Source organism: Benincasa hispida, chromosome 9 (assembly GCF_009727055.1).
Source record: "Benincasa hispida cultivar B227 chromosome 9, ASM972705v1, whole genome shotgun sequence".
NCBI lineage: Eukaryota > Viridiplantae > Streptophyta > Magnoliopsida > Cucurbitales > Cucurbitaceae > Benincasa > Benincasa hispida.
In genome coordinates, this window is record NC_052357.1 from 10,027,576 (window position 1) to 10,052,355 (window position 24,780).

The 24,780-nt window shown below is 39.1% G+C and overlaps 1 protein-coding gene across 3 annotated transcripts in view; it reads right to left on the reverse strand.

The window, feature by feature from the left end:
- Window positions 1-18,136, reverse strand: part of LOC120086130 (MMS19 nucleotide excision repair protein homolog) — a 45,860-nt gene extending 27,724 nt beyond the window's left edge. For 2 of the 3 annotated variants that reach the window (XM_039042594.1, XM_039042593.1), the window contains exons 1-4: window positions 17,911-18,055; window positions 16,731-16,842; window positions 16,578-16,632; window positions 1,535-1,632 (exon numbers count right to left, since the gene is read on the reverse strand). In XM_039042594.1, coding sequence (XP_038898522.1) covers window positions 1,535-1,604 — 70 coding nt within the window. In that variant the 5' untranslated portion in view covers window positions 1,605-1,632; window positions 16,578-16,632; window positions 16,731-16,842; window positions 17,911-18,055. Of the gene's footprint in view, window positions 1-1,534; window positions 1,633-16,577; window positions 16,633-16,730; window positions 16,843-17,910 lie in introns of all 3 variants that reach the window. The other variant, XM_039042592.1, reaches the window with a different exon arrangement.
- Window positions 18,137-24,780: the final 6,644 nt, after the last annotated feature.

The window sequence follows — 24,780 nt, forward strand, 5'->3', positions numbered from 1 at the left end:
TACCATGATGAAAAGTAAAGAGAAGAGAAAAAGGGCACACACTTGTTACGTGGAAAACCCTAGCACAGGGAGAAAAAACCACGGTGCAAAGAACTTTTATTATAATAATGTGATACAGAGTAATGCCCAGAGGCTACAGTTTAAATAGAAAAAGACGAAACCCTAGGGTACATATAAAAAGACAAAAATGCCCCTAGGGCAAATATTCTATTTTCAACAAATACGATAAGCCAATTAAAGAAGAAATAACCAATGGGAACGAAATCAACAAAATCCTTTCAAATTGGAGCACAAACAACCTAATTCGGAAGAAATCAAAGCCATTGCAGAGGTTAAAATACACAATAACCATGGGTGTCATACATCGAAACAAATTGAAAACCTAATTGCAATCGACCACGCATCAATGTGCGATATGATATGTTCGAAATTGGAAAAACTTGGGTTTTCGAGTAGAATTGACGACAACATAGAAGAGGTCGAATTGAAAGAGCAGACGAAGAAGGAGAAAGATGCACCATTTGTGAAGAAAGAAGAAGAAGAAGGAAAACTCGTGGTTCTTGAAAGAAATCATCAAAAGCTAATTGACACACCATTCGCCATTGTACAAGAAAGAATATCCATGGAAGCTTGTAGACAACCCATATGCAGTCCAATTCGAAACTGAAGAACATGACGCAAACATGCAACCACAAGGTGAACATTTTCACGATTTTTTACCCGAATTTTCCTTTTTGACCGAACCAGAGACACAACCCCAAGTCTAACCCAATTTAAACAATTCCCCCACCCATTTTCTTTTCCCTGACCTGACAAAGAAGATCCAATCTTACTAAAATTGTGGGTTTTTCAACCCATGACCCACACAATTGGACCTCAAATCTTCCTCAAGCCCTGTTTGAATTTGAAGTCCGCCTTTTCTTCATGGAAATTGCAATCCAACCCATATCTAAACTTACTGAAATAATTAAAATCCATCCCCAACTGGATTTCTTCACACTTACAAAATGGGTTTTTCCTCATTTTCTAAGAATTCTGCACATTCTTTTTACAATAGAGGATTTTTTGAACAAATTAGTTCTTGGGTTCATTGGCTTGATCATGAAGATTGGATATTTTTTATGTTGAAACGTTGTGAGATGTTTTCGTTCGAGTGGCTTACTTTTTTATTTTTATCATCATTTTCGTTTTAAAACTCGAGGGCGAGTTTTTTTTGGGAGGGATAGAATATGATGTGATAGATTTCGGATATTTTGGTAAAATCAAGTTAATCTTGGTTTATCCTTGATTAATAACATTTTAATTATCAAATTAGTTTTTTTACCTCTTTCAGTTATCCTTTTAGGATTCTTATAATTCTCTATAAACAGAGAGTCCCCTTGTATTTGATATTTTCTCATTCATAATAAAGACTTTGTGGGTTTCCTGAAGATTTCTCTCCTTTTAACATTTAGGCTACATCAAAACACCCATCACCCCTCCGTTTAGATAGGTAATTGGTACCAAGAAAAAGAAATTAAAAGAGCCCACTCACCAGTCTCTCTGTGAAGAATGCTATTAGGCTGTGTATTGTTGCACCATCCAGAGGCTTTGATGCAAGACATGCAAGTAGTTCCCCAAGAAGAAGTATACCTGAAAAGGATAACAAGCTTGTTGTTTCTTTTTCAACAATACAGAAGGATAAATTGAAAATGCAAGGCAACGTGTCAAAATTTCTACTACATACAGCAGGTGCAAACCACAAAAGATGGTGTGTGCATAACTGATATCTCGACAGACTAAGGCAAACAGCAAGGCACAAACATTGATGTATTTTTTTTTAGAGTTCATTTTTCTTAATTGCCCTTTGTTTTGTATTTTGTTTTAATTTTTAAGTTGCTGTAATTTTTCTCAATTTACCAGCCGGTAACTTTGTTTTTCTTTTAGGCTGCGTTAGTTTTGTAAGTTTTAAAAGGCTTAGTATACAAGCTGCCTTTCTTAAGATTAATGGGCATTATTGAGGTATTATTCATTTAAGTCTCTCTCTCCAATCTTGGACACACCAAGTTGGTATCAGAGAAAGATCTTTGAATCTTGATGGCTGGGAATCTCATGGTATTTAATATTCAAAGAATATTTGAAGAATTACCTCTTCTTTTAGAAACACCTTCGGGATTACCTCCAACCCGTGAAATACAACACAATACTGATCTTATTCAAGGCTATATACTTCCTAACTTACCACGCTATCGTATGAGTCCAAAAGAGTACTCCATCCTCCAAGATTGTGTTCAGGAACTTCTTGATAAAGGCCATATACTCCCTAGCCTAAGCCCTTATGCAGTTCCAGCCTTATTGGCTCCTAAAAAAGATGGAACGTGGCGCATGTATAGCGCATGTATAGATAACAGGGCCATCAATAAAATAACAATCAAGTATCGGTTCCCAATTCCAACAATTTCAAATTTATTAGACCAACTAGGAGGAGCTAAAAACTTTTCTGAAATTGACTTAAAAAGTGGGTACCATCAAGAATTCGAGGGATGAGTGGAAAACTGTTTTCAAGACAAATGAGGGGTTATTTGAATGGATGGTTATGCCTTTGGCTTATCCAATGCTCCAAGTACATTCGTGAGATTATTTTAACTGCTCATATTTATTTTTTGGGATTATTTTAAGTGAATTTGGAGTTACTGTAGATCCAGCCAAAGTTCAATCTATTAAGGATTGGCCAATACCGGGATGTGTTTGTGACATTCAAAGTTTTTTGGGCTTGGTCTCATTTTACAGGTTTCATTGAGAATTTTAGAGTTCTAGCCGCCCGTGACAGAGTGCTTGAAAAATGGAAGTTTCTTTGGCAACAACCTCAATTAGACAGCTCTCTGGTGATTTCTTTTCTAAACGAAAAGAAGACTTTCATTGAAAAAATGAAAGAGGCTAATGCTCAAAGTACATAATAAAGAAACAAAGCGCACTAATAGCGACTCCCAAGAACGAAACAAAAACAAACAAAATCAAATGATACAAGGAACATAAAACAAAACTAATCCAAACAACAGAAATGCAGAAAAGGCGACAATACAAGTCAAAAGAACAAACAATGGGGAAAATAAATTCTCCCCAAAATCAGGGAATGACTTGAAAGGACAAAGCAACAAATGCCTTAGAAAGAATGCACCATGAAGAGACGTTGAGTCGAGCCATCTCAAAACAAACCCACCACGATGAAAACTAACAATGAGAGACCCTTTGAAAGGAGACTAGTGGGTAAACTTCAAACTGATGTAGCCTAACTACTAAAAGGAGAGAAATCTCCAAGAAACCAACAAAGTCTTTATTATGAATGAGAAGATATCAAATACAAAGGGGACTCTCTTTTTGTAGAGAAGTATAAGAATCCTAAAAAGATAACTAAAAGAAGTTAAAAACTAATTTCATAATCAAGGATTAACAAGTATAAGAATCCTAAAAAGATTAATATCCCAAACCTATTACATCACATACTCTGCCTCTAGAATGAATTAACCTCAGCCAAACTTTGGACAAATATTGCAAACTCTTCCCCAGAAATTCTTCACAAATGACTTCTTCAAACATTGATTTTAAGACTAAGACTTCAATTACAACTTTATTACTAAAGCACAAAAAGAGAGTCAACCCAGCACTAAGCCGCAAGCCTCAACAATTGACAGAAGGTTGGAAGGGATATCAGACTTATTTGGTGGAGGAAAAATAGCACTCTCTGTGGGTGAAGACTTTCTTGCTATTGACACTGTTCTTCATCTCTTCTGAATTTTGAAAAAGATCGTTAAGTTCCTTTCCAAAGTTATCAACATATACATCTTCTTCTTGGGCAGCCTCTGCCTTAAAGCACTCTGAATCTTCACTATTAACACTTAAAGTTGAATCATCATCTGAAGCAACCTGCCCTTCTTGAGAAGACTTTGGAATGTTACTCGGAATATTTCTCAAAAAGTAGGAAAATTGAGCTTAGAATGCTGGAAGATTTGAGAAGGATATGGAGGCTTTACTGACATTTTAGTGGTTAAGTCTGGTACCTGAGCACGAACACGGCGTTCTTCTAGAAAATCAGAGTTAGCAAATGCAAAGAGAGTCTTGTAGGTTGAGGATCTTTTCCTTGAAACGTACTTAGGATATGGCTTTAATAACTTTGAGTACTTCTTGGGAGAATGCGAGGAGCCAGGAAACCAAGTAGTGGTAGTATCTTTATCCAAAAGATTTTTGGAGAGAGATACCTCTTCTTTATTAAATGCGCCAACATTATTAAGCCTTGGAGATGAAGCTTCTTGAGAAAAAGAATTTGAGCCGCCAGAAATAATCTTACCTGAAACTAAAACAGGGCTATCAGCCTGTCACCAACTTTACCATTGCATCAAAGCACACCAGTGACTCCTCCCCTTCTTTTGACTTTGTGGGGACGTTTGAAACAGGGGACAGTATCAATATGGATTTCAACAACTGAGCATTTTCCTTTGGAAGGGTATCTAAAGGACTTCTCGATTGGCAAATTTTGAATGGAGGCAAGGAAGGTGATATCAGGATATAGAATACTACAATCAATTCCTTCATCCACCCAAAACATTAGTTATTTCAATTGTTGAGGGCATGAATCCACAAAAGTTTCTTTTCACTTCAATTTTTGCTTCAGAAACGTAAAGAAAATTAAACATGCAATACTTTCAAGTCCCCCAAAATAAGCTCTGATGGCTTCAAATGCGCTTCTTCTCCAATAGTCTAGTGGAAGGTTTTTGATCTTGATCCAACCTCCAAACCTTTTGTAAGGAATGGCCGATTGTGACGAAACTTGTTCCATTTCTCGAGGAGCATATGGAATGGACCTAAATCCTATCATTTGCCAATCAAATCCTCTTTTCTACCATGATCAAGCTCAATAAAGGCATTTTCATCAAATAAAGGATTAATGGTGACTTTGGTTTGAAAAATTCTTCCAACAACTTAGCTATCTCCTTCCATCCATTAAACACAAACAGTCTTGAATTTTTTTTTAAACGGAAACGAAACTTTTCATTGATATAATGAAAAGAGCAATAGCTCAATTACAATGAGACAAAATGCAAAGAGACAAAATATCAAACCAAAGCAAACAAGAACTGAAAATTGAAAACTAGGGATCAGTAGGTGCACCAGGACATCTCAACCTATTTTTTTGAAAAGGAAACGGCCTTTATTAATCATTAAGATTTAGTACAAGAGATGTGTACTTGAAGATAAAGGCGAATACAAATAACCAAAATTGAAACCAAAGGATCAGCAGGCGCACCTGGGCATCTCAACTAGGTTGACACCCCCATAGCGCCCTCATCATATCCAACAAAACTGATGAACCCTTATAAACCAGCGATAACAACAATGAAAAGAAGACAAATAAAAGCTTCACAAACTGAAGCTGCACAAAACTAAGAATATAGCATTGTTGAAATTAGGGTTTGCACTCTAGGGGCAATTTTGTCTTTTTCATTGTACCCTAGGGTTTCCCTTTTCTCTATTTAAGTTGTTGGTCTACTGTATTTCTTTGTATCAGTTTTCTAATAAGAATTCCCTTATCCCGTGGTTTTTCTCCCTAGTTAGGATTTTCCACGTAAAATCTTGGTGTGCTATTTTTCTTTTCCCTACTCTTTTTTCATCATGGTATCAGAGCGTGGAGACGAAACCCTGGCCACCATTGAGAAAAATCCAACAGGAGAATCCCAAACCAATAACCCAGATATAACCAATATTATCCAAAAAGCCATTGACAGGTACTTCCAAACCCTTCTTCCCCACTTTCGTGAAGACCAGCCGCCGCACCCTACCCACCACCGGCCGACTCCTTCGCAGACAGAATGACCAGCGAACCAACAGCTACCCATCTGGTCCGGTCGCGCGCAAACAAAGACGATCAGCTCGAAGGTACCCATCTGGTCCGATCGTGCGCAGACGAAGACAACCAGCGACCGGCTGCACGAAATCTGTCCGGCCGATCTCAGACGTTGCCGAACGACGCCGACCAGCCCCGATCTGCGATGCCCAGCGCTGACCAGTCCAGATCCGTGATGCCCGACGCCGACCGGTCCAGTTCCCATCTGTTGCCCTTGCCGCCGGTCTTCTCCTCTCAGATCGGCATCTCATCTCAACCTCTGCCGCACCAAAAGACAGATGGAAGAAGTGTGGGTGTTTTCCAGCCGAGTATGAGCAACCGAATGGGGCAGTTTTCGCCGATCATGGATGAGTTTGGAGGGGGTGAGTCTTCATCATACCACCAGGACCAAGGAAATATAATCCAAGATCAAGTTACCAAGTTGCAGTTGCAGATTAAACGACAGAACGAGATGTTTCAGCAGTAGCTGGCTGCTATTGGGGATGCCCTGGATCGACATCCAAGATCCAACCAGATCTAAACCCATACCCTGAAAACTCGGTAACTTCGTTCCCCACTTACCCCTCAAATTTATGTTCTGGAACTATAGGCAATTCTTCTGGCTTTATTATAGGAGAAAAGTTGAATGGTGATAATTACTTTTCTTGGTCCCAATCTATTAAAATGGCCCTTGAGGGTCGTCACAAATTTGGATATTTGACAGGTGAAATACCAAAACCAAGGATCGGTGATCCCCAAAAGCGAATGTGGAAAGGAGAGGATTCCTTGTTGAGATCGATTTTGGTTGGAAGTATGGAACCTCAGGTTGGAAAACCTTTATTGTATGCAGCTACAGCCCGTGATAATTGGGAGGCAGCCCAAAAACTCTACTCCAAGGGACAGAATGCCTCTCGTTTATATACTCTACGTAAGCAGGTCCATGAATGCAAACAGGAAACGATGGACGTTACTGCTTACTTTAACAAGTTGTCTATGTTGTGGCAAGAGATGGATTTGTGCCGTGAAATGATTTGGAATTGTCCTTGTGGAGGAGTATTACATTATCAGTCTGAAGAAACGGATCGCGTGTATGACTTTCTTACAGGACTCAACTCTAAATTTGATACAGTGCGAAGTCGTATATTGGGGACCAGACCTATACCATCCCCAATGGAAGTCTATTCTGAAGTTTGCCTGGAGGAAGATAGGTCGAGGGCCATGAACAATACACCTGTAACACCAACAGATTCCACTGCTNTATGACTTTCTTACAGGACTCAACTCTAAATTTGATACAGTGCGAAGTCGTATATTGGGGACCAGACCTATACCATCCCTAATGGAAGTCTGTTTTGAAGTTCTCTTGGAGAAAGATAGGTCGAGGGCCATGAACAGTACACCTATAACAACAACAGATTCCGCTGCTTTCAAAACATCAGACCCTGTCCAAGATAAACAGAACAGTAAGCCGCCCCCAGTATGTGAACATTGCAAAAAACTCTGGCACACGAAAGATCAGTGCTGGAAACTTCACAGTCGACCGCCAAATGGTAAGAAACGAAAGCCAAGCCAGGCTCTTGTAGGTGAATCTGTTACTGGAGATACTCAGACTCAGAATCAGGAAACTACTCAGAGCACTACTACTATAGTGGGTGTAAGTGCAATCGCCTATACAGGTACTTTTCACTTCTTTGGCCTTGTCAGTATAACTGGTAATAAACCAAACGAAAGAAGTCACTATCAAGCAGCGAGCCCTTATTAGTCAAGCTTGTTGAGAGTTCTCTTTTCTTTCTATTTCTAGACCAGACCCTTTTTTAGACCGTCTCCGTGGATATTAGACTCGGGAGCCACAGATCACTTAACTGGCTCCTCTGATCAATTTTTATCTTATCAACCTGGTGCTGGAAATGAAAGAATCAGAATTGCAGATGGGTCCTTTGCTCCCGTTGCTAGAAAAGGACAGGTGTCACCCTTTACCGGCTTAATACTCCAAGATGTGTTGCATGTGCCAAAAGTGTCTTACAATCTGTTATCTATTAGTAAACTTATAAGAGATTTGAAGTGTTGTGTTATCTTCTCACCTGATGATGTTGTTTTTCAGGATCTGAACTCGGGGATGACAAGTGGCACTGCCCAGCATGACAGGGGACACTATTTCCTCATTGAAGAAGCTTCCTTTAGGATATGTGATAGGACTAGTTTGTTTTCTTCCCATTTTTCTGTTTCTGAAACTGATTATATGTTATGGCATTATCACCTTGGCCATCCTAATTTCCAGTATATGAATTATTTGTTTCCTCATTTTTTTCGCAACATTAATATTTCTAAATTGAAATGCGATGTGTGTGTCCAGGCCAAACAGCCTCGTGTTTCTTTCTCTTGTCAGCCTTATAACCCTCTAAACCGTTTACTCTGTTCCATAGCGATGTCTGGGGTCCTTCACCAGTCATTACAATCACTGGGAAGCGTTGGTTTGTAACCTTTATTGACGATCATACTCGACTAACCTGGATTTTCCTTCTGATAGATAAATCAAAAGTTACTTCAGTTTTCCAATAATTTTACAATTCTATAAAAACCCAGTTCAACGCCAAAATCGCTATTCTCCGTAGTGATAACGGTCGAGAGTACCTTAGTAACGCCTTACGCGAATTCCTAGTCTCCAAAGGTGTTGTCCATCAGAGTTCCTGTGCGTATACTCCTCAACAAAATGGAGTGGCCGAACGAAAAAAACGTCACCTTGTTGAAGTTGCCCGCTCACTTATGTTGTCAACTTCCTTTCCCTCTTATTTGTGGGGTGATGTTATCTTGACAGCAGCCCATCTAATAAACCGCATGCCATCCCGAGTCCTATAATTCCAAACTCCCTTAGATTTCTACAAAGAATCTTACCCAAATTCCAGACTTCTTTCTGATGTACCCCTTCGTATCTTTGGTTGTGTGGTGTTCGTCCATACACACGGACCTAACCGTACCAAGTTTACCCCTCGGCCACAAAAATGCGTTTTTGTAGGGTACCCTCTACATCAGCGTGGGTACAAGTGTTATCATCCCTCTTCCAGAAAATACTTTGTCTCTATGGATGTGACATTCTTTGAAGATCATCCATTCTTTCCCAATGGTTCTCTTCAGGGGGAACATTCCAGTGAAAAAACCAATTGGGGTCCCAGCCTTTCTATCTTACTTGAACCTGAACCCGAACCCATCCTTGATGTCAATGTCAGTACCAACGCACCTATCCTCCCAACTGAAAAAGTCCCTTGGATCACATACTATAGGAAGAATCTCAGGAAGGAAATAGCGTTGCATGTTATCTCTCCGACTCCAGTTCATGAGTCTTAACGGAGATCAGTTCCAGGTACTAGTAGTCCTATCCCTGATCATTATAATGAATGTGATAAAACTGATGTTTATGTTGAAAATGTTGAGAGCAAAAGCAGGGAAGATAATGGCAGCAAAGATGTGATTGAGGTCGATGATGGTGCAGAGACAGATGATTGTGTGACTCGTGAGAACATGGTAGAACCTGGATAATAAGCATCTCTTATTCCCGCTGAAAAAATTGTTGAGAGTGAGAAAATAACAGAACCGGAGGGTGAGTACAGTATGTCAATAGAAAGTAAAAATAGAGATGAATCCCTTGATCTTCCGATTGCCCTAAGGAAAGGTACTAAATCATGTACTAAATATCCGTTGTAGAGTTACTTGTCCTGTAGTGATTTGTCTCCTGAGTTCAAGGCCCTCACTACAAACCTAGACACAGTGGTGATATCAAACAGTATACACACAGCGTTGGAAAGTCCTTAATGGAAAGCCGCAATTATGGAAGAAATGAGAGCTCTCGAGAAAAATCATACGTGGGATCAAGTCAATCTTCCAAATGGTCATCAAGCAGTCGGATGTAAATGGGTGTTTACAATAAAGTATAGACCCGATGGAACAGTTGACAGATACAAAGCCAGATTAGTTGCCAGGGGTCTTACTCAGACTTTTAGGGTTGATTATTCCAAGACTTTTTCGCCGGTTGCAAAGCTAAACACGGTTCGAGTCCTCCTTTCTGTTGCAGTTAATAAGGATTGACCCCTTCACCAGCTTAATGTGAATAATGCTTTTCTTAATGGAGAACTAGAGGAAGAAGTCTATATGAGTCCTCCCCCAGGATTCGAGAAACAGTTTAATCACCGAGTTTGCAGATTAAGAAAGTCTTTATATGGGCTAAAACAGTCACCAAGGGCTTGGTTTGGCAGATTTACTATGTTTGTAAAGTCGCAAGGATATTAACAGGGTCATTCTGATCATAATCTGTTTACTAAAAGGTCAGTATCCGGAAAAATTGCAGTTTTGATTGTTTATGTTGATGACATTGTTATTTCAGACGATGATACCTCAGAGATTGACCGATTGAAAGCAAAGATGGCTAAGGAATTCGAGATCAAGGACCTTGGAAAACTAAGATACTTCCTTGGAATGGAAGTAGCTCGATCGAGAGAAGGAATTTCAGTTTCCCAACGGAAGTATACTCTGAACTTGCTTAAGGAAACAGGTATGACGGGTTGCAAACCGGTTGATACCCCTATAGAAGCAAATGCAAAGTTAAGTAATATGAGTAAAGGTGTTCCAGTGAGCAAAGAAAGATATCAGCGGCTTGTTGGGAAATTAATATATCTCTCTCATACTAGACCCGACATCTCTTATGCAGTGAGTATGGTAAGCCAGTCCATGCAGTCTCCATACGAAGAACACATGAGGGCAGTAGAACGCATTTTGAGATATCTGAAAACCTCTCCAGAGAAAGGCTTGATGTTCAGGAAAACTGAGAAGCGATGCATCGAAGCTTACACCGATGCTAATTGAGCAGGATCTGTAGTAGACAGAAAATCAATATTAGGGTATTGTACCTTTGTGTGGGGCAACCTTATTACATGGAGAAGCAAAAAGCAAGGTGTCGTTGCCAGAAGTAGTGCCGAGGCAGAATACAAGGCCATGAGTCTGGGAATCTGTGAAGAGATTTGGCTTGAAAAAGTTTTGAAAGACCTTGATCAAGAGCATACCGGTCCAATGAAACTCTACTGTGATAATAAAGCAGCCATAAGCATAGCAAATAACCCTGTTCAATATGACAGAACAAAGCATGTGGAGATTGATCGGCATTTTATCAAGGAAATACTTGATAGTGGCAACATCTGTGTTCCTTATATTCCTTCCAATCAACAGATTGCAGATGTCCTAACAAAGGGACTACCCAGACAGTTGTTTTAAGTATGTGTGAGCAAGTTGAGCCTTATTGACATCTATGCCCCAACTTAAGAGGGAGTGTTGAAATTAGGGTTTGCACTCTAGGGGCAATTTTGTCTTTTTCATTGTACCCTAGGGTTTCCCTTTTCTCTATTTAAGCTGTTGGTCTGTTGTATTTCTTTTTATCAATTTTCTAATAAGAATTCCCTTATCCCGTGATTTTCCTCCCTAATTAGGGTTTTCCACGTAAAATCTTGGTGTGCTATTTTTCTTTTCCCTACTCTTTTTTCATCAAGCATAGTTAATTATCACAATCAAAATGACAAAAGAAAAACTAATTCTGCTACCACGTCGAGCGAGCCCTCAGCTAAGCTTCCATTTGGATGAATGCCTGCCAATTTGAACTTATGTCTTGTAAGGAGTAAGCTTCAAAACATTTAGATAGGGAGCACCAAAGAGAAGTATTGAGCTTTGCCGCCTCAAATCTAGCAAACCAAGGAGTTTCCTTACCATTGAACATTCTTTGGTTTCTTTCAAACCAAATTTCAACCAGCACTGCTTTTGTCCCATTAATCCAAAGTAAATTTGAGTTTTTCTTGAGAGATGGACCAGAAAGTAGTTGTTGTACATTGTTTTTAAAGAAATTGTCGAAGACCCAAGAGGTGTTGAAGCATTTGAGAAATTCTCTCCAGCAATTAATGGCAAAAATGCAATCGAAGAAGAGGTGTTGGAGATCTTCCTCAGCTGATTTGCAAAGGATACACCAATTGGGGGCAATATAAAAGTAGGGCAGCTTCCGTTGCAGCACAAAGGAGCAGTTAAGGGATCCAAAAAGCATTATCCAAATTGTTATATTAACTCGCCTAGGGCCGTTGGCCTTCCAAAGACCCTTTTGAAGGTTGGCTGAAATTGGAGGGGCCATAGAAAGGTGGTTTACCAGTGATTTAACTGAGAAGGAGCCATTATTTTCAAGGGACCAAGACATCTCAACTATGTTGACATCCCTATAGCACCCTCATCATTTCCAAAACGAGATACAATAATTCAGAAATTACGAACAAACTAAACACTTGTCTTGATTACATAGAGAATAAAAACGCATTCCAATTAAGACAAATATCCTGGATAGAATAATCTTCAAAATGCTTTGATTGTGAACTCCAAGTAGAAGCTAGTAGTCAGACTGACCCCCATCTATCAAGCCAATCTATAAATTTATCATGGAAAACTCTCTGGTTACGTTCAAACCAAATCTCAAAAGTCAAAGTTTTAATTGCATTTGCCCATAATATCTGAGCTCTATAGGCAAGAGAAGGGCCAACCAACAAATGAAGAATGTTGTCCTTAACTGAATTCCCAAAAACCCATTGCACACCGAAGCAAGAAAATAATTTCCACCAACAATTACTTGAGAAGGAACAATCAAAAAACAGATGTTGCATTTCTTCCCCGTTCGCTAAGCAAAGAGGACATATTGAGGGTGAAATAAGTTTGTTTTGTAGCTTGTGTTGCAATGTGGATGAGCAATTGAGAGAACCAAATAGAAGAATCCACACCAAAATATTAATTCTTTTAGGACTCTTTGATTTCCAAAGAGCTTTTTAACATGCTTTATCAATTGGAGAAGAAGCAATCAAATATTTTGACAAAGATTTAACCGTAACAGTCTTGATATAACCCAAAGGTTGTCAAAATCTACATTAAACACATCAAAGTTTTTTTTAACCCAGGAAGCATCCAAATTCTGTTTCTCTTTCACTAAAATAGGGATCTGTGTCTGACTCATCTTTTTATCTAAGAACCCATTTTGTGTTGAAGTACTTGGAACAGAGGACGTTGAACTTTTCCTCCCTCCATCTGCATAGCTTGAGCTCTGTGCCTATAAAGTGGGGGACTCTAAGGCGTCCTTCTTCGACTGCAAAACTTTCGTGACATTGAGCAACGGATTTGGTCTAGCCTCCCTTTTTTCCATAAAACCTTTGAGCATTCCCACAAAATATCACCAACCTTGCTTTGAAGCTACCAAAGGAACGTGAATATAGGATCGACCTTCTGTTGCTGGCCAAACAACACATCTCAAAACCCAATTAGATAAACTTTTAAATTTCAGAAGTCTTGTTGCACCACAATTATCTTGATTATTTTTCAAGAAAAATTTATTAACTAAAGCTTGAAGTGCATCTAAAATAGCTTTCACAAACTAACTCACATAAGAAACGAATAATACAAGAGTCTTACGAAATTCCATATCTTCCACATAAAATGGCCCAAGATCAAACCAAATGCAAAAGAAAAAATCGTCAACTTTAAAGCCTTCTATTTCCATAGCAAAGTACCCCAACCAATCGTGAATAGAAAAACAGTAAAGAAGATCACATAGGACTATGTTTAGGGAGTTTCACGGTGGAGATAGTGCTTGGATGGATGGCAAAAGGTAGAAGGCAGAGGCCAGATAGTGGTGGGCGGAGAAATCTGAGAAGGATTGCAATGGAGGATGAAACAAGGGGCGGCAAAGGTTTTGGGTAAATATTCAGGGAGAGAGAACGAAGGTGTGGTGAGGGAGGAAGACGGACGAGGGACGGCTAAGGTTTCGTGGAGAGAAGATAAAGGGAACGGGGAGAGAGAAAGCTGAGTAGACGTCGGGAGGATGATGGAGGGAGCAAAGGACAGACGGCGGGAGGGAGAAGGTGGAAGGCAATGGACAAATAATGGAGAACGTCGAAGGTCGATGATGTATGACAGAGGTCGATGGTGATCGGACCAGTCTGAGGTTGATGGCTAGGGTTTCGGAAATCGGCTAGGGAGAGAGAGAGTCCATGTTCCACCGACAGCTTTCTAGTGATTAAAGAAAAACTACTCCGCCCCCAGTCTTTGCCTTCCTGGACTTCTCAAGACCATTTGAAGTGGTTGTTGATGTGTGCAGTAATGGCATTGGAGCTGTTTTATCTCAAGGCTCCTATTCAATCGAGTATTTTAGTGAGAAACTAATTGAGGCAAGGCAAAAATAGTCTACATATGAGCAAGAGTTGCATTCCCTCGTGCGAGCACTTAAGGTTTGGGAACATTACTTGTTAGGTAAAGAGTTTTTTTTTCCCCCGGATCATGACTCCCTAAAATTTCTTCAAACACAAAAACAGACAACTGAATGCATGCAAGGTGGCTCTCATTTTTACAACATTTTGATTTTCTTATTAAACATAAAGCTTGACATTCTAACGTTATGGTTGATGCTTTGAGTAGGAAGTCTCATTTGTTAACTGTTCTTAAGGGTGAAATTGTTGCATTTGAGGATCTTCCTTCCACTTGTCCCAAGACCTTGATTTCGGAACAATCTGGGACCTTTGTAATTCCGATGTTAACTTGGGAGACTTTCATCTTCTCAATGGCTACTTGTTTAAAGGAGACCAATTATGTATCCCTTGCACATCTTTGAGAACTTTTTTACTAGCCAAACTCCATGGAGAACTTTTTTACTAGCTACTTGTTTAAAGGAGACCAATTATGTATCCCTTGCACATCTTCAAGAACTTTTTTACTAGCCAAACTCCATGGAGGTGGGTTGGCTGGCTGTTTTGGGTTTGACAAAACATGCCACTTAGTATCCAGTAGATACTATTGCCATCTTTATGCAAGGATGTTCAAAACTTTATTAAACATTGTTATATTTATCAGACTGCAAAGGATGTTCAACAAAGTACAGGTTTATATACTCCCCTTCCTATTCCTCAAAGTATTTGGGAGGACCTATCTACAGATTTTATTCTTGGTCTCCCAAAGACTCGGTGGGGATGTGACTCTGATTTGGTTGTCGTTAACCGCTTTAGTAAAATGTCCCACTTTTTACCTAGCAAGAAAACTTCAAATGTTGTTTTATGTGGCTAATCTTTTTTTTAGGGAGGTGGTTTGATTACATGGTATTCCTGAATTGTTTCTGATCAAGATGCCAAATTCCTTAGTTTTTTTTTGGAAAACGCTTTGGAGGAAGTTTCATACTAACCTTCAATTCAGCACTACTAATCATCCTCAAACCAACAGGCCAAAGGAGGTGACCAACCGTGTTTTAGGAAACTTGATTCGCTGCATTGGAGGGGATAAACCGAAGCAGTGGGATCGCTCCTTGCCACAAGTTGAATTCGCCTATAGTCATATGCGAAATAGGAGCATAAGGAAGTCCCCATTTGAGGTGTTGTATACTAAACTTCCTCGTTCGACTGTTGACTTAGCTAATCTCCCATCTTTTGTTGATTTGTTTGGAGGCTGAAGAAATGGCTAAGAGAGTTGCTATTTTACACAAAGAGGTTATGGACCATTTGCAGCAAATGACAGAATCTTACAAGAAGCAAGCTGATAGTCATCGTCGTTTCAAGGAGTTTAAGGAAGGGGATCTTGCCATGGTTCATCTCAAAAAGGCATGGTTTCTAGTTGGTACTTACAATAAGTTAAAGCCGAGGAAATACGGTCTTTAAGAGATATATAGACAATGCTTATAAGGTGGAACTTCCGGAAGATTTTCGCATCAGCCCTATTTTCAATATTGCATACTTATCCGAGTACTTTCCTCTGGACACCCTCACCATTACTACTTGAACTCGAGGACAAGTTTCCTTCTTTTTGGTGGGAGGGAACTTCATGTATTGTTCTGAGAGTTTATTTCTGTTAGTTGCCCTTTGTTTTGTGTTTTCTCTTAATTTTTAAGTTGCTGTAATTTTTCTCAAGTTATCTCCCGGTAACTTTGTTTTTCTTTTGGGTTGTGTTAGTTTTGTAAGTCTTGAAAGGCTAGTATATAAGCTGCCTTTCTTAAGACTGATGGGCATTATTGAGGTATTATTCATTTTAGAATTTCTCTCAAATCTCGGGCACACCAGACCAAACATGGTTAAATAACATCCCTAAAAGAAACAGAAGGTAGGGATGTGTTATTTAATAGACAACTCGGTGTTAGGCACCAATGACAACATTCAGAATTTGTTCGCTCATTGTTGTCGAGGAAAATTGGATACCGCTTTTTAAGCCATAAACATCAATAAGGCAGTATCTCTGAAAGTAACTTGTGCTTTGGCTAGTCTTTGAAATAAATTTTAGGAAAGCCAGGTCTATCTAGATAATAGCTATACTGCCTATTTTACCAAAGCTGTGGAAAGAAAGAAACAGGAGGATTTCTGATGGACCAAAATTTTGGGGTGGGTGAGGTTTAGTGCTTCCAATAGGTTATGTGTCACACAAAAATTCACTTAATTGCTCCTGTGTTTTAGCCGACTAGAGCCTTTCAGCCTAGAGGGAGAGTCATAGGTGCAAAGTATAGACCATATCCACGACCAACCATCAACCATAGACACTTAAAACTCAATGACATAGTTGTACAACCTATAGAACAAATCCTATTCAAAAGTTAAAGCAAGCAAGTAAAATATACAGAAAGTACAATTAACAATAATTTGTAATGGTAATAATAATATAACAAAATCAGAAGTTTATGTAGTAGTACCTCTGCCTCGAATAATGTTATCAGTAATTGTCAAATACATCCCCATTTCTCTAACCTAATTCATGTAAATCAGAATTTAAGGCAGTATAGCAGCATAGAGTTAAAGGAAACATGAACAAAGAGGAAGGGAAGAAGAAGCAAGGCAGAAAATACCAGTGTTTCTATCGTTAGTACATTGTTCTTCGCAAGGGAGGTGATTGCTTCCAAGCTTGTGGCCTATACTATCACATAGATTCTCGTTAGTCCATTGTTCTTCATGGTGTTCCTAATCAGTACATTGTTACACAGATGAAACATCATAGCATAAAGAAATACACATAAGCAATATACGGGCTTCCCAAAAAATTAAGGTTAGCAATTTCCTCATGGTCTTTGCCCAAAAAATAAAAATAGAAGCATCAGTTCAGACTGAATAAACAATATTGGTGTCTATCATTGGTCAAAAGGCCATACATCAAACAACACCTAAAGTAAGTTTTACATCTTCCTTGGCTATTTTCAATCCAAACTGCCGTAAAAAGGTCCTCGCACAGAATTGAAGTGAGATAAGCTGATAAAGACCGTCCTACAAGAATAGAGACCAGATAGTCTAAAGACCACATTGTCCTGTCTTCTATGAAGTATTCAGACTGAACTGAAGCAAGACCAAGAGGCTTAGCAGTTAACCATTCCTCTAACAAGAGAAAATGATTAGAATAAATCGATCTCTTCATGGAAGAGAGGTTTGTTAGAATGACCACATCCCATTTGCAATTTTCTACGTCCAGACAATCACTAATTGCCGGTTCGTTTTGGTTAAAAATTGTGCATGTCCTGGAAAGAGATTGTTGGGAGGGGAAAAGAATTAGTTCAATTATCCTCCCATAATCTAATAACTTTTCGATTGTCAACTTAAGCTTTAAAAAAATCATTGAATATGTTTTACTCTTTCATCACTGGTTAACTCAAAAGCTTAAGTTCATCTCTAACCTAACTTTTACAGCAAATGTCGTAGTTGGAACTAACTTCCTAACCTTAGCTATGTAGACGACATTTGTCATCTTTGCCAAAAAGTAACTTCCCAAACCTCACACTGTTTTACTGTTTTCTCAAAAACACTTACATACACACTGCAATTGTTCAGCTCCCGGGACTGCCGAGCTTTCTAATTGCGTTTCTGACTAATTAAATGAGGAGAACGAGTCGAGCTATAAGTGGTAGCCATTAGTGCAAAAACAGATTAATTTGCAATGGTTGAGTTCAGAAAGTTCAACCCGCTTTGATGATCGTCTAGTTTGCCATGCAGTATTGAGAAATTGAGAGTTCAAAAGTGAAATGGGAATGGAGCAACAACCTGTTGAGACGGAGTACGAGATACGTCGACGAAGGACTCGATGTACTGTGTAAGCTTACTGAGCTCCGCCATTTTTGGGTGCTGGACTGGGTTTAAGCTGCGCGAGCAATTGGTGGGGAAAGGTTTCCTGACTTGAAGAAATTAGAATAAAAATGGATGTAAAATTCCAAGTTTGAAGAATCGTTTCTTATGCACGCTACTCGTTCGTTTTTTTATTTTTCTTTTTTCTTTACGAGAAAGTTACTTTTTTTTTTTAGTCCCTCAATCTTATGTATCAATAATTTGATGTCTGAATTTTTAAAATAAACTCCTTCCGTCCTTGAGTACTTTAAGAAGAATTTGAAAGGTTTGTTCTTGATAACTAACCCTTAAATAAAAGGGTTTTTTTTATACCAATGGCCTCATTTGGGAGGTCCAAAAGAAAAATGGTCTCCTGTAAAGAAAATAATGGAAAGTGGTCTTCTGCTTACATCATAAGCATGTGATTTTACCGATTCGTCCCTGAGATGCACCCCTCGCGCGCACCAATATGAATTTACTCGATCTTCGATGGCTCGTCACACGTTCCTCGATGCACGATCACTCGATATGGCTGCAATCGACACGTGTATACTCGATCATATTAACGTCATACTCGATGCTTTATTATTTTATACTCGATGTTTGATTATTTTGTACTCAATTATTTTGAATTCATAACTCGTTTGAAGGTCACTTGAATTATTTATACTTGATGCTCGTCACACGTTCCTCAATGCACGATCACTCGATACTCAGCTTCATGGTCACTCGATACGACTGCAATCGACACGTGTATACTCGATCATGTTAACGTCATACTCGATTACTTTATTGATGACGTAAAATTAGGTGATGAACGCAATATGCGAACGCATGTCTTAGGGTATGCGTTTATACTCATGCGTCGGTGGTCATGCGTTGGAATGAAACTATGCAATTACGAATATATGCGATGACTATGCGTTTCTGTCACAAGTTTTCTTATGTTCTCGCCAAGTATAACAAGAACACAAGTTTCTCGGGTGATCCGAGGTCAAACTCAGAGACTTGTAGCTAAATGCATGCGATGATGTGTATGCGGCAGATGAATAAAAGAATGATAGGGGTTGTAAGCTAAACACTACTCCTACTACTAACTAACAGATTAAGCGATGAGAATATGATTGAGAGGTAGAGACACGACAACTATTGACACGTAGTAAATGTATGGAAAATAGATAAAATGTGAGGATGTCTTCCATTGCAACACTGAGCTTGACCGCAAGGGCGACCCCAGCCAACGCAAGCTATGCGATCATGCTACACACACTTGTGCCTAATTCTAGGACGCATGCGATGTATGTGCGATAGTGCCGAGAAGCTTATTTCAAGCCTCCATAACCCACTCACGTGCTTTCGCCACATAAGCGTGATAGGCACATACCACTGTATCATAATTATAGACGCATGCAATATCCTATCTATGAGGTGCATACGCTATGTAATAGCAAACAGAGCTTATCTCTAAGTTCTCCATTCTTGCTTATGCGATCCAATCCGCTCTCTCGAGACTTAGATTTGATTTCTAGACTACTCTTCCGAGTATACCTAAATGATGAATGATGCGCTCATAAGACAAGGTTATCGCATAAACCTGGCAGACGTAAGATTATTCCTATCTCTAATGAACACTTGTTTACATTGCTTAATGCAACCAACCACTTACCCTCCCGAGCAGTTGGTTGTTGTTGACTTTACTCATAGACAAGCATTGCATCCGCTTATAGATAAGCGTTACTACAGCTTCACACTAAGCAAATAAGGTTTTTTCACACACTCACGTAACGCACACCTCCCGGTGGTTTGCTACATGCTTCATATTCCTATGTCGCATGACTAAGTATATGATACTCTAACAGTCTAACTTGGTGATGCAATGAAGATTAAAGATGCTAAGTAAATGAAGATGAAGATAGAGTCGAAGGAAAATATAGAAATACATGGATCACAAAATGTATTAATTTCTTAAGTCAAAATGTAATACAATACAATATAAGGAAAGAAGATAAAATGAAATGACCAGTTGGAAGCAATATTTTGCTTCCAGCAGATGTGTGTCAAGGCTGCCGGTGGTGTCATGGAAGGGCGGTGGAGCAGACTCTCTCGAGCTATGACTCAGGTCGTCACTTGGAATGGATGAAGGAGATGAAAAACTCTCAAGCTTTCTTCTCACGCTTTTGTCTGGATCACAAGGATCCACCCGAAGGTAGAAACTTGGATAAAATGAAATTCTGCTCAACAGCTTCTATTTATAGAGCTTGATCGCCGACAGCATTAATGGACCTGCTCTGATTCTGACATTCACAACGCGATGGTCCTTTTCTGAATCTCTGTTGCTAACGGTATGGTAGGTGAAATGTCAACATCATCTTTTGATTCTTCCGAGGTATGCGTTCATGTTGCATTCCACCAACCTTGCGTTCATCCCTCTATTATGGTTATCATCATGTAGCCGTAATCTCCTTGCAATGACCGCTTTGCTCGATGACCACAACTTCTCATCGATGATCGCATTCGCTCAATGATCGCAACTTCTATGTGATGGACACATGCGGCTGATGACCACAACATCCATGCGTTGAACGTATGCGCTCGCCTTTGTAATGGAGGAATTCTCCGCATGCAGTCGTCTTTGCGATAGCCCGGCTTCCGCGTATGCGTCCACTTTTTATGTTAGCTACAAAAATAAACAATTTTGAACACATAATAACGTATAATAGTGGGTTAGCTGATATTCTTGATGTCGAACGACGCAAACTCATTTTCTCAAGAATTCCTAACATATTTGCCGCATATTTCACTTAACAATCCTCATAATTCTAAATAAAAGGCCTAAGATGACGTGCATTTCTGCACATCATCATTTATACCCGATTATTTTGAATCCATAACTCGTTTGAAGACCACTTGAATTATTTATACTCAATGCTCGATTACTTTATACTAGATTGTTCAAGTTTTAACGAGTATTGTGTATCGAGTATTTATCAGAACTTCAAACGCCTTCAAACAGGTTTTGAATTCAAAATAATTGAGTATAAAGTAATTGAGCATCGAGTATGGCGTTGATATGATCGAGTATACACATGTCGATTGCAGGCGTATCGAGTAACCATGAAGTTGGGTATCGAGTGACTATGCATCGAATAACATGTGACGAGCCATCGAGGATTAAGTAAATTTGTATTGGCAGGCGCGAGGGGTGCATCTTATGGGCAAATCGGTAAAATAACATGCTTATGACATAAGCATAAAGCCACTTTCCATTACTTTCTCTACAGGAGGCCATTTTTCATTTGAGCCTCCCAAATGAGGTCATCGGTACAAAAAAACCCTAAATAAAAACAAAAAGTTGACTAAGTACCACGTGAGATGTTGACTCTCTCATGCTACTAGCCAACTCCACCTTCCGTCATCGACTCTGTCACACCAATTGCTCGATTTAAGGTACTTTTCTCAATTTCAAACTCTGTGACATCTGCAAAATTGACGTGTTGTTATTGCTAGAATACAATGCTATGAGTAAACACCATCAAAACCACCAAAAACACCGATAAAACCAAATACGTCGCAATCAAACAAGGTATATGGAGACATAAAGACGGATCGAGTGCGATTAAATAGCCAAAACGGTCTATAGTAAATAAATAAGGTTGAGTGCCTCGTTCTGGTAACACTATCAAATGCGGCCCAATCTTTAGTTGTTACAATCTATTGTAAGATGCTACAAACGAAGTGTCACACCCCCTCCCAGATTACCCACCTAATCTAGAAAGAGGTGTGAAAATGCTAAACATCACCTCCCCCGATGACATTTAGCATCTTACTAACCAATTTAACCTATGTTTAAATTTGAACAGTTACACAATAATCCTTTAGTACATTTAATTTCCATTCAGCATATTCCATATTACGATATCCATAAACAAGTTTCATAAACTTTCTATCTTCTGTTACATACAAACCATGAACAGAGTTTAGGCACAACGGAAACACTTTCAGACATTACACAATAAAACAACTCCTCTTGTCCCATACTCCCAAAACCATGACACGTAAGGTTCGTGATATGCAATCTATTTACATCAGTGCAAGGCCTACAATGTAGCAGGAGACTCTTGTTGTGTGGCAGTAAACAGCTCAGCGTGTTTCCGGAACTTTAACGCTATATGGGGGGAAAACATAAAATATCGAAAACATGAGCTAATGCCCAATGAGTAGTAATTGAATATAAACATAAGTTATCGCTTTTTAAATCATCAATAAAAGTAATTAAATCATTTAATAAAACATTGGCCAAGTATAAAAGATTCAATAGCATCTTAAACACGTGCTAGTAAAACAGTGGCATGATCAACTCTCATAAGCACATTTTAAAGCATTCAATCGTTATCAGAAAACTACACCAACTCTGTACCCAAATACTCGTTTACAATGGCGGGTTACTCTGGACAAAGAATGCCCCCCGCAGTGTAAACCAAATCACAAGGTCATACGTGCACACAGAGCTGCCTCAAGGCTAAGCATAAATACACAGCACAGGCCTAGGTTACTCTGGACTCCCCGGTATACTCTGGCCACATCTGACCCCGGTGGTAGCCCCTTGATAAGCCTAGGTGGTGCTACAGGCGCAGGTTTCTCTGGACTTCCCAGTATACTCTGGCCACATCTGACCCCGGTAGCCCCTTGATCGCCTGAGCGTAGCTACTGAAACACATTCAAGTAGCACGAGAAAATAACCATCTCTCGGGTACAAGAATCAGTAGTTTTGAACCATTTCTACAACCATTCAACAACCTTGATTCCACCATCAAGAAATTTTCATAAAACCATACAAATCACAAGTATGTAAACTATGATTTCAAGCTACATTTTAATTAATCAGAATTGTATAAAACCATCGAGAGTTTAGAAATCATGATTTAAACATTTTTGAAATATCAGTCAAGTAAAACAGATCATGCCATCACATTTCATAAATCATAGCATACTATCATATATAATTACTTTCTATATCAAAACATTCGAAAATAAACCACTCACTATCACTGGCATGAGCTCCTTGGGTTGTAAGCCTTTCCAACCTCAATTTAACCTGAAATAAAGTTCCAAGGTTAATAGACACTCACGATAGGTAAAATCAACCAAAATAGCCCATAGTGATTCAATGTAACCACTTGAACTCATTTTAACACCTAAAACATTCACATTTTGCTCCTTAAGTCCATTTTCCTCACATTACCCAAAATGGCCCAAAAACCTGTTTTTAATCCAAAAGTATTCATTATAGGGTCAAAATATCAAGAAAATCTTAATTGAGATTCAAAAAGGCTCACCAACACCCAAAATGCTAAAAAACAAGCAATTGGTCACTAGAAATGGGCATGGGCGCGGGCTGTGGCGTGGGTGGGCGAGGCGGCCGTGGGTGGGTAGGGCTGAACAGGCTGAGCCGTGCTGAGGGGCACTGGCAAGGAAGAAGGTGCGCTGGTGGGCTGCAACCTTAAGGGGGTGGCTGGCCTGCTACTACCCTGTTCGAGAAACACAGGTTTCACTTTAACCAACTTTTAACCCAACTTAAAGCAAAATTGCACATACTTACTTCATGAAATATGTTAATACCTTTAAGCTAACTAACCTCAAAATTACACCCTCTAACTCGTATTCCATAGCTCAGAATCTCTCCTGGGCTACACCTTACTCGAATTTTCCAGTTTTCCGGGTAACCTTCACTATTTTCACGATTTCTTCAGTTTTTCGACCCCAAATCTCTCGAGCAGCCCTAGAATAGACTCACAACTCAATAAAATTTAACCTGGTTTAAATATGGAAGCTTTTGCACGAGTATTTTGGGAGAACCATCACATTTTCAGACCCTAAATTTCTGGCCGAAGCTGCACATTTTTTCCTCCAATCAAAGTCCTCCACCTAGCTGCTTGTTTGCCCTACTATGTGGCTTTTTATTTATTTTCCTTATCTTTTATAGCCTTACAAGACTTATCAAGTTAAATTAATTTTAGATTTTAGCAAATTAATCTAATAATTTTTTTTTTTTAAAAAAAAAAACAAACAACTTCAATGCCCCTCTCGGCTAACTTGCATTTCCTACAAAATTTCTTCTTTCTTTCCTTGTAACCCTTAGCCAAGAACAAATCATGTTCACTATACAAGTGCCCAATCATGAAAAATTGTTCCAATAATAACATGTATTAATACATTTCTAAAAGAACTTGCATTTGTTAAGTAATTTTCAACTTTCATTCGAACACTTAAAATTAGAACTTTCTTAGGTCATACAATCCAAGTTATTCATTTAGGTACATAAGCTCACTTATCTAGGTTGATGCTACGCATAAACAAGAGAAAAAGGGATAAGGGCTTACACGAAGTGATCCTGATTCGTTCATGTATTGACATGAGAAGTGAGAGTGTTATATGCAATGAGTTTGCATGATATCAAATCGAGAAATAAGTCACCCTTACTTTATAACATTGTTTAATGTTTAAGACTTACTATTTCGTTTAGATGACCTAGGTAACTCGATCTTAACCCTGAGCTAACTATGAACTCCTGTTTATTTGGGATCATTCTTAGATTTGCATAGGTGAGGGTTGACTCAACAACATCGGGTCAATAAGCCTTCCATTTAAGGGATAAGACTAGATAGATGGTTGGGGACATATGGTGTAAGATGGAATGCACGCCTACCCAATTTAAGGATAAGAGGAAGGTTGTTTTCTTAAGTGTTGAATCTAGGTATTTAACAAGGGGTTCCACTCTCTCATTGGCCCGAGAGGGAGTTAGTTTAGTGA